General features: G+C 44.7%; 1 protein-coding gene across 1 annotated transcript in view; it reads left to right on the top strand.

Annotated features, from left to right (window-relative positions):
- Positions 1-10,000, top strand: part of nrg2a (neuregulin 2a) — a gene marked incomplete at both ends in the record, with an annotated part of 65,359 nt that overhangs the window by 27,779 nt on the left and 27,580 nt on the right. The window contains 2 exons of the mRNA XM_080833418.1: positions 6,466-6,628; positions 7,289-7,407. Of these exons, the coding sequence (XP_080689544.1) occupies positions 6,466-6,628; positions 7,289-7,407 (282 nt within the window). The remainder of the gene's footprint in view (positions 1-6,465; positions 6,629-7,288; positions 7,408-10,000) is intronic.

Consider the following 10,000-nt stretch of genomic DNA (forward strand, 5'->3'; position numbering starts at 1 on the left):
CGGGCTGGAAAGGGAGCGTGCAAGGAGAAAGAGTCTAATCTTCATGGGTCATTAGCCTCTTTCAATTGGAATGAGAGGAAAAATACAAAACAGAAGACCTGTTACAGAGGAGAAAAAAAAATAACTAAGGAGGCTCTCAGAAGAACTCTTTAATTTCTTGTGCCCTTCTTCTTGAACTCTGACTCAACATGTCTCACGCGGCTGACTCACACGGCACTCTGGCTGTGGCTGAGCAGACTGCAGTGCTTACAGTCACTTCCTTTGGGATCCCATATATTATTAGTATTATTATTATTGTCATTGTTGTTATCATGATTAATAATAATGGCAACAACCAGAATTACTCTGAACAAGTTAGAGAAGACTTGAGTAGTTCATCTCACAGTTAATCATCTCATCTTGGTGCCCAGACCGTCAGAGCTATCTACATAGATTACTGAAGTATGCATGTTAACATACTTTGAGCTGCACTATAAAAAGAATCATCACAACTGTCACACTCCCCACTGAAAAATAAATGAGTATCATGGATGAAACAGTGGCTTTTACTGGGACATGGAAGTGGGACAATCTATCCAGAATTAGGATGACTTATTATTTTTGTACGCCTTTGTCTGGATTTTTAATTGAAGTCATTACCTTGTGTTCTTATTTACTTATTCTGGCCTCTGCTTGACTTGCGTGGATGTTTGTCTTGCTGAAGGGACATCAACATGATGGCAAGTGATGTCTGATAATGGCTACCTTTGGCCTGTGGTAACGACTGCCATTTATCAGCATAATGTGTGTGTGTGTTTCTTTACAAAGATAGAGTGTGCGAATGAGCGAGTGAATGAGTGAGTTAAAGAGAGAGGGAGGGAGAGAAAGAGAGGTAGACATCTCTGTAAAGACATAGAGCGTGACACTGTTGGCTGTAAAGCGCTCACCTTGAAGAGCCTTGTCCCGCTTCAGTGACCTGCGCTGAGGCCCAGCGGGAGCCCTTTGCATGCGTGCTGACCTCAGCCATGGCAGAGGAGCAGAGGCCCTGGAACAGCCCTGACATCACCATCCTTCACCCCATCACCATCAGTGGCCTGGCACCAGGGTGGCCGTCTGGGTGGCCGTCCGGATGGCCTGATCAGCTCCTTTCAGTGATTTTTTTGGCTCTACAGACTGGATATGGATGTAACGTGCTCCTTTTTTCCGTCCTCCATTTTGTTTTGGCTTTTGAATAAGTGCCACGAAACACAGCTGTCAGTCAATGTCAGGCAGTGTCAGGCGTGCCTCAGTGGGTATTTTTTTCCCCCAGCTGATGCCAGGTATCACACGTATGCCTCCGAGGGCCAGCGCCTCTCGGCAGCCAAAGTCATCAGGCACAAACCAAGAGAAGAATGCTGATTGGGGATCAGTTTTTCCATGCAGGAAAATGAACAAGTGATTCATAAAAGTATATGGGTCTCCATACTCCAGTATGGCTTGGAAATACAGAATCCTCTTTCTAAAAGCTGTGTCTCCAGCCGGCCTGATAAGAGAGTTGATGGGGAACACTGGGTTTTCATGTAGCACATGGCCATTCAGTTTTATGGAAGCACTCTCAGTTTGAATTATGCTGCTTAAATGACATTGTAGTGTTTATTGAACAAAACAGACCTAAGGCTTGACGTGTTTAAAAAGAAAAGCATTATGAAGTCAGCAAATGATTGATGAATACAAGTGTTATTAATCCTTTTGTGTAGTGCCAGTTATTATGCCTTTACTTTTTTTTCGTCTTTGTTTATTGTGCTTTTCTGGTGCCTAAAATATGAAAGTGGTCTGATGAGAGTGATTATGACTGACTGAGGACGATCCTGCTGAACCTGACAGAAGTGCTGTCATTGGCGTAGTGGAGTTGTGCTCTTTGAACATCCCCTGGAGTGAAGAAGCAGGTGGTCAGCGGTAATTAAGCGTGCTGCGGAAAAGAGGAGGAGCCCTCCGGCGAGGGGCCAGGCCGTCACACGGAGTGCAGCGACGTGACATGACGTGACTCCCTGTGCAGATCGTTCCAGTGCCTCTGGTGACATCATCTGGCCAGCAGAGTTAACTGGTGGCTTGCTGTTCTTTATATGGTGGTGGTGGTGGTGGGGGGTTGCTTCAGTATCTCCTCCCTTCTCTGCTTCCTTTTCTCCATGTCGCCCTGTTTTTGTGTGTGCATGTTATCGCCGTGCTTCGTTCTGAGCCGTTAACCCTACACTGTAAAAAAAAATCTGTTGATTTTACGGTAAATTGCTGGCAGCTCAGTTGCCAGAACCTCACCGTAATAACTACAGGAAAATACCATCCGTTTATTTTACGGTAAATAACCAGCAGCTCAGTTGACAGAACCTCACCGTAATAGATACAGAAATATACCATCCGTTTATTTTACAGTAATTAACCGGCAGCTCGGTTGCCAGAACCTCACCGTAATAAATACAGAAAAATACCATCTGTTTATTTTACAGTAATTAACTGGCAGCTCGGTTGCCAGAACCTCACCGTAATAAATACGGAAAAATACCATCTGTTTATTTTACGGTAATTAACTGGCAGCTCGGTTGCCAGAACCTCACCGTAATAAATACGGAAAAATGTCATCCTTTTTTAACTGAAATACCGGCAGCTGGCTCCAGAACCTCACCGCAATAAATACAATCAGTTTTTTTTTTAGGTGAATTACCAGCAGCTGGCTTACATAGCATTTCAAATTTTCACTGCAAAAAACACAATTCACCAAGCATACCATTGCCATAATAACCATACATTCAAGTTGGCTAAACATTTGTGTCAGACTGTTTTACTATAAAGAAATATTATTAAATTATTCCATGCAAACACTGGGCACTGTGATAACAAAAGTGTTTAATATGAAAACAACCATTTTATTCCTTGCTAATGACCTTCAAATACAAAAAACGAAGACGGCCTATTCTACATTTAGCCTAAGTCGTGCATACAACTCTCTCTCAACAATTTTGCCATAAAAAGCTCCAAGTAAAAAGAACGGCAGCATGTTTGAGAATAAAATTGATCGCTGTTTGAAATTATCCAAACGTACAACAGATAACAAATCACTTCCATCAGTCAGTTTAAGGTCAACAATATTGAACTGTGATATACATACAGTAGAGCAGCTTTGCCAGTTCAGATTTCTCCCTTTTTTGGGCCTATTTCCAAATTATAGGTTGTAATTAGAAAATATGATAAAATAATTTAATTTCAACATAGGAGTCAAAACATTCATCAGATACTGGAAATCAAAATCGTATAATGTACTCACTGGGTAGCATGCTAGGTATCTATGACGAGCATCGGAACTGCAAAATAAAATTACCAGGATACTGTATGCTAGGTCCAAAAATGTAAACAGTCTGTTTGCATAAAAAAAAAAAATGAGGTCCCAACACAGAGTTGCTTTCCTTAGCTTGCGAAGCAAAAAAGTGGGCCGTGCAGCGTGGTGAACATCACGAATCCAACAAAAGGAGGCAGTCTGATCATTATAAGGAGAGAACACAGAGAACACAGGTGTCAAGTAATGAGATTTAGAGTTTATAATTCATATAATTACTTCCCTGGACAAACGAGGATGGGAGGAGTAAGACAGCAGTGGCAGATTAATATAATAAAAGTAGTTTGGCAGAGATGTCTTTAAAAAAGGAGCTAGAGAGGATAAAGTTTGATGAAGTTGTGCAACAAAGTAAGGGATACTTACCACAGCTTGCAGAAATCGACTAAATCCACTCGTGATCAGCCAAGTCTGCAACTAATGTTAGGACTCTCGGGTTCACTGAGAGCACCTTTTTGTTCTTCCTCCACTCTACTTTCGTGCCTCTTTCCGGGTTGATGGAGAAAAAGCACCTTCATCAAAACAAATAAGCATTTTCTATTACCTTTTGAAAGATGAAATTAATGACTTAAATAGTCACAACAATAACAACAACAATTGTACCTTTGGAGAAACTCGAGTGTAGAACGAAGCTCGATGGGGTAATGCACATTGAAGCAGTAAAAACTGCTGAACATCAGGCACAGGGCTGACAAGACCTAGAAACAAACAGACATTTCTGAGATACAATTCATCAAAGTTACTGTCTCCAATGACAGTCTTCATCATCTGGTAGACTGGCAGGTTCCTCTATTACAGTTAGGCTAACACTAGCACTTGTGGAAGGACATTCGGAAGATCTAAGCGATCAAGTGAGCCACTAATGGCATTGATAGGACAGTTTCTGTGCTTTCTGGACATATGGGCCGAGAAGGTAGATTTTAGAGGGAACAGAGTAATGCATCCTTCCACTGGGCAATTTACAGGACACCCCCAACAATGTGCATCTTTAGATGAGCAACCAACTCTTTCACGTCACCACAGTGGCGCTCACAAAGGGGAACTGTGCATTTCAAAAACGCTGTAGCCAAATCCGGAGAAATCAATGATTTACAGGCATGATGGCGATAGTAATGAGCTTTAAAAGCAGGATATTTGGAAAACACCCGCTTGCAGCTAATGTTAACACACTTGAAAACCGCGCGAGGTTTATTGCGATGGAGCTTGAAATGGACAACATGTGCCTTTACAGATGGAAATGATGCACCACAAATGCAACAGGAATACATAGCCAAGCTATCAGCAAAGCTAGCTAACTAGCCAACTAGCCTAAATCTGCACAAACTTAGCAGCTCAGCCATAAGGCACAGCGAACATCCACATAGTAGTATTCAAATCTGCCAACTCACAGTAGTGCTAACGTCAGATTTAAGATAAAAAGCTTCATGCAAAAAAAGTTAGCGTGTCTATCACGATAACGACTATATGAATAACGGTCAGCAAGCACCTGCAGTGACCTACTTAACTCCACAGATGCACGTGTATGAATGCAAACGGTAGGAGCACGGCATGGTCAACTGAACCAAAGATTTTCCCTCCCAATCATCCGAAGGGGAAATATTACATTTCCATCCCATCTCCCAACCGAGGGTGTATATCTCTCTTAAGACGGTTAGATACCCATCCCTTCCATGCAATTTCTACAAAATACCCCAACTACCTAAAATGAAAAAATCAACAGCTTACCTTGCACTTGTAAACCTCTATTTCTGTGCGTTCAGCTAGCACGCTGCTGCAACTGCTGCAGAGGTCAGAATCCGAAGGCGGAGTTTGCGGGGGCTGCTTAAACGTAAAATGCAGCAACGTTTGTAAAATGCCAGTTGCACAAAGCACCTTAAGGTTTGTTCTTTAAGTAATTTAAGCTGTGCGCATATTGTCTATAAACTGGAATAGCGAATAACATTACAAATTTGAGTATAACTAACTTTGACAAGTTTGAATGTGACAGCCAAACACAGCAGTGACATTAATTTCACGATGTTAGCTATGAATGCACCTATCAATCGCTAATGTTAGCAATAAATAACTCAACTGGTACCTTCAACATACACAGTTTTAACTAGCTTGCTAGTAAATTATGCAACCCACCGAACACAATAGCCTAAAACTTAATGATCCTATAATCTTACTTTAATAATTTTCTGTGACATTAATTTCACGATGTTAGCCATATTATTAATGCACCTATCAATCGCTAAGGTCAGCAATAAATAACTCAACTGGTACGTTCAACATACATAGTTTTAACTAGCTTGCTAGTAAGTTATGCAACCCACGGAACACAATAGCCTTTTAATGATCCTATAATCCATAGAATTCAATGTATTAATTTGTTTGCCATGCAAAAAAATACCCCAACTACCTAAAATGAAAAATCAACAGCTTACCTTGCACTTGTAAACCTCTATTTCTGTGCGTTCAGATAGCATGCTGCTGCAACTGCTGCTGAGGTCAGAATCCGTAGGCGGTTGCACAGACTGGCTTGAGCGCACCTTCACGATAGGCCGCCATTTCAGGCTTCTGAATTTATATTACGGTAGTCTATGGCGTGTGCATGTGTTTTGACGGCCAGTAAATGTATTTTTTTTTAAGCTAGAAAATGTAGTTTTTAAAGAATAAAATTGTGAAAAATATTGTTCTGGTATATTTACGGTATTTCTCTGTCAAGAGTATTCCAGCCCTACAAAAGCTGCCTTTTAACGGTAACAAAATGTGTTTGTTAAAGAAAATCACCGTGAAAATGAACATGGTGACAATTTTAAACATTACGGCGTGTGTCTGTGCTTTTGACGGACAGTAGATTTCTTTTTTACAGAAAAAAAATGTAAAAATTATGGTTCTGACCAGTATATTTATCTACGGTGTTTCCTTGTCTAGAATAATGTTTTTAACCTTTTCTGACTTTACGGCATTTTACCGCAGCGGTTTGACAGTTGTCGACCGTATAAACTACGGATATTTTTTACAGTGTAGTTCATTACAGGCTGTGAAACACAAAACGCTCAGTGTTATATTAAGGGTGAAAAGGAACAAGTGTGTGACATTCTCTGTCTCTCTCTGTCCCCCTCTTCCCTCCCCTGTTGCAGCGGCCCCGAAGCTGAAGCGCATGAAGAGCCCCGTGTTCGTGGCGGAAGGGAAGAGACACACGCTGAAGTGCGAGGCCACGGGCAGCCCCACCATCTCCTACAAGTGGTACAAAGATGGCAGCGAGCTGAAGAAGAGCAAAGAGATCAAGATCAGGACTGGCAAGTAAGTGGGCGCCGTGTTCAGGTTCCTCCTGATCTCCTCTCCTCGTGCCTGGCGGTTTGGAGTGTTCTGGTTCCTCCTGATCTCCTCTCCTCGTGCCTGGCGTTTTGGAGTGTTTCCGACAGAAAGTACGGATAAGCTGTGTGTGTGTCTATGCATGTGTACGCGACACGCAGCACGGGCTTCATCTTCAATTGAGTGATTTCTGCAGTAATGGCACTTGACTGCTGACAGGTGAATACTCGAATGAAAACAGCGAGATTGGAGAGAGAGACCAGGTTTAGATGAACATTACTACGATGTTCCACACCGTAATGCTTAATGGCGCGCGTTGTGCATGGAAACCCAGAGAGTCTTTTAACCTCACTGGACAACAGCCACGTGTGCAGCCTGTCTCGTATGAAACCCGGCACCAGGGCCTGCTGAGGCTCTTTAAGGGATCCGTTGTATGGACCCTCCCTATGTCTGTTTTCAGCTTTGGACCTTTGGCAGCTAGTGCCTATGGAACGTCTTGTGTGGTTCTTCTTATGATTATTAGCATTATCCTTGTTGTTATTGTGTGTCGTTTATTATTGTGATCATTACAGTGTTATTATTTTAATAGTTTTGATCATTAATCAGCTTCTGATTCCAAACGCTCTTGTGGATTTCCCGCACACACAGGAGGAACTCCAGGGTCCAGATCAACAATGCCAAGCTCGAGGACTCTGGGAACTACACATGCGTGGCAGAGAATGATTTTGGGAGGGAGAATGGCACAAGCACCGTTCATGTCCAAAGCAGTAAGTACACAGTCCTTTCTCTCTCTCTCTCTCTCTCTCTATATATATATCTCTCTCTCTGTCTCTCTTTTTCTGGAATGAGCTACTGCAGACTTACTTTCACTATGATGGCAGCCATGGCACGGCTCTGTATCCTGTGAATGGTTCCACGGCTGGCGCCCAGAAACCGAGCATATGGCACTTTCAGTCATGGCAGCCCAGACCGAGGAGCTCAGCGGTTCTGACACCTCCCTGACTGAAGGCTGACGCAAACGCGTCCAGAAGAAGCCCCGGTCAGGCAGTGTGGTGCGGTGCAAGTGTATGCATGTACACAGATTACTGGCTTAGGGGGGATCCTCACTCAGCAAACCTCTATAAGTCTGTTCACACTACACCGTTACAAAGTTGCACTTTGTGTATGAGCTGTGTTTGAAGCAAAAACAAAAAACAACAAAAAAAAGAAAGAATAGCTTGCAAGCGCTCATTTTGTTTAATGGTGAAGAGCCAAGTTTGGGTGCTAGAGTCTGAAGCCCTCTGCTCTGTACACTATGTCACTCATCTCTGCCTGAGTATAGACATCTAAACACTATTTATCAGGGAGACTTCCGCTAATCCTTCACCTGCGGGGGTCTTCACATCTTACTGCCAGAACACCCTCTGCTTTCTCTGTCAGGTGCGGAAGAGTTACTGCTGCACAGATTGCTGGGGTGTGTGTGTGTGTGAAGTGTTTACGCATGCATTCTTGTGAGCCCGTGTACAGTAGGTGTGTGAGACTTGACGGGACGAGACGAAACGAAAGACTGCTCCCATTGTGTCGGCGACGTCAGGCTCCGTGTGTCGGCGCTCCAGCGTGGAGACGGGGGGCAGGGGGAAGGCAAGGCGTAGCCCATCAAGGGTGGTATCCCCTCAGGCAGGCTCCCTCCCTCCCTACTGACTATAATAACCTGGAGAAAGAGAGAGAGAGAGAGAGAGAGGAAGAGAGAGAGAGGGAAAGAGAGAGTGAGAGAATAGGATCAATTGTGTGAGCTGTTGAAGTAAGCCAGCCTGATGGTGTTTTGCCAACACTAAGGCGCTGAAGTGGACACACGCCTGGGGAGGCAGGAGATGAATATAACAGTGGAGAAATAGCTACCTTGAGCTGACAGCTGATGAGAAGAGCGCTCCCCCGTCCTCCTGTCTCTTATGGGGAAGACTGTGTGTAGGTAACTTTCATTTGCATACCGTTTCTGTGATGATGGACAACGGAAGGGAGGCGTATTCCAGTTTACTGACTCCACTCTTAGGGTCATCGCTTAAATGGCCAGAGATGAGGGGAAATGTGTGAGTTTGTGTGTGTGTGTGTGTGTGTGTGTGTGTGTGTGTGTGTGTGTGTGTGTGTGTGTGTGTGTGTGTGTGTACATGTGTTTGAACATACGCCCCTGCTTGTGTTTTATTTGTGGATTTGTGTGTGTGTATCAGGGGAGTGTGTCTCCTGCGATGAAGTGGCTAAGACAGCATGCAGCCTCATTATTATATGAGTATGTGTGTCTACTCCAGCAGGAGAGAGAGGAGAGGAGAGGAAAGGTGAGGGGGATGAGAGGAGAGGAGAGGAGACGAGAGAAGGAATGAGAGGAGGAATGAGAGGAAAGGGGAATGGAGAGAGGAATTGAGAGGAGAGGACAGGAGGGCAGATGAGAGGATGGGGGGGTTGAGAGGAGAGGAGGGGGGGCAATGAGAGGAAAGGGGAATGGTGACAGGGAATGAGAGGAAAGGAGAAGAGAGAAGAGGGGGAGTGAGAGGTGGAGCAGAGGAGACCAAAAGCAGTTCTGCCTGAGTACTGACATCTCAGATCAGATGTGTCAGTCCAGTCGAGTCTTGAGGCTGAGTACTGACATCTCAAATGTGTCAGTCCAGTCGAGTCTTGGAGTCTGAGTCGGATTTCACCTTGGATGTTTGTGTTGTGCATTATGCATCTCTGCACCTTAGAAACCAGACTCGGTTCACGTATTCTGTGCATGTGTGTTTGTGTGTTTGTGTGTGTGCCTGTGTATGTGTGTGTGTGTGTGTGTGTGTGTGTGTGCATGCCTGTCAGACACACTCACAGACATACAAATGTACTCACACACTTACAGCTGTGGTGCACGCACACACGCACGCACGTACGCACAGGCACACATAGCATACAAATATGACAGAGACAGATAGAGGAGGTAGAGTGAGAGTGAGAGAGACAGAGTGAGTAGAGTCTGATAAAAAAAAGAGGAAAGAGAGAGAGAGGTGAGAGAGTGACCCCCGCCCCAGAGGCCAGAGTTAATGAAGATAAACAACACCTTCTCTAGTCCCAGCAGTGCATCCCCCCGAGGGACGGCTCAGCGCACATGACTGGCTCCCAACACAGCCGTCTCTGTGTTGGACTGACCACCGTCACGGCCCGCCGACCGCACCGCCCTCAGACCACCCGACCACCCGCCTGTCGTCTGGGCCCTCGACGGGGTGGTAAGCGGGGGCGGTGCTCGGGGGTGTCACGCGGGTTCAAAGGTCACGGAATCAGGGACGGGAAAGGTCACGGCAGCCCCTAAGAGTGCCAAATGAGGCACGAGAAAGGGCCACTGCGCTGAGCTCACCCCCCACCTCT

This window comes from Sprattus sprattus (genome assembly GCF_963457725.1).
Source record: "Sprattus sprattus genome assembly, chromosome: 1".
NCBI classification, from domain to species: Eukaryota; Metazoa; Chordata; class Actinopteri; order Clupeiformes; family Clupeidae; genus Sprattus; species Sprattus sprattus.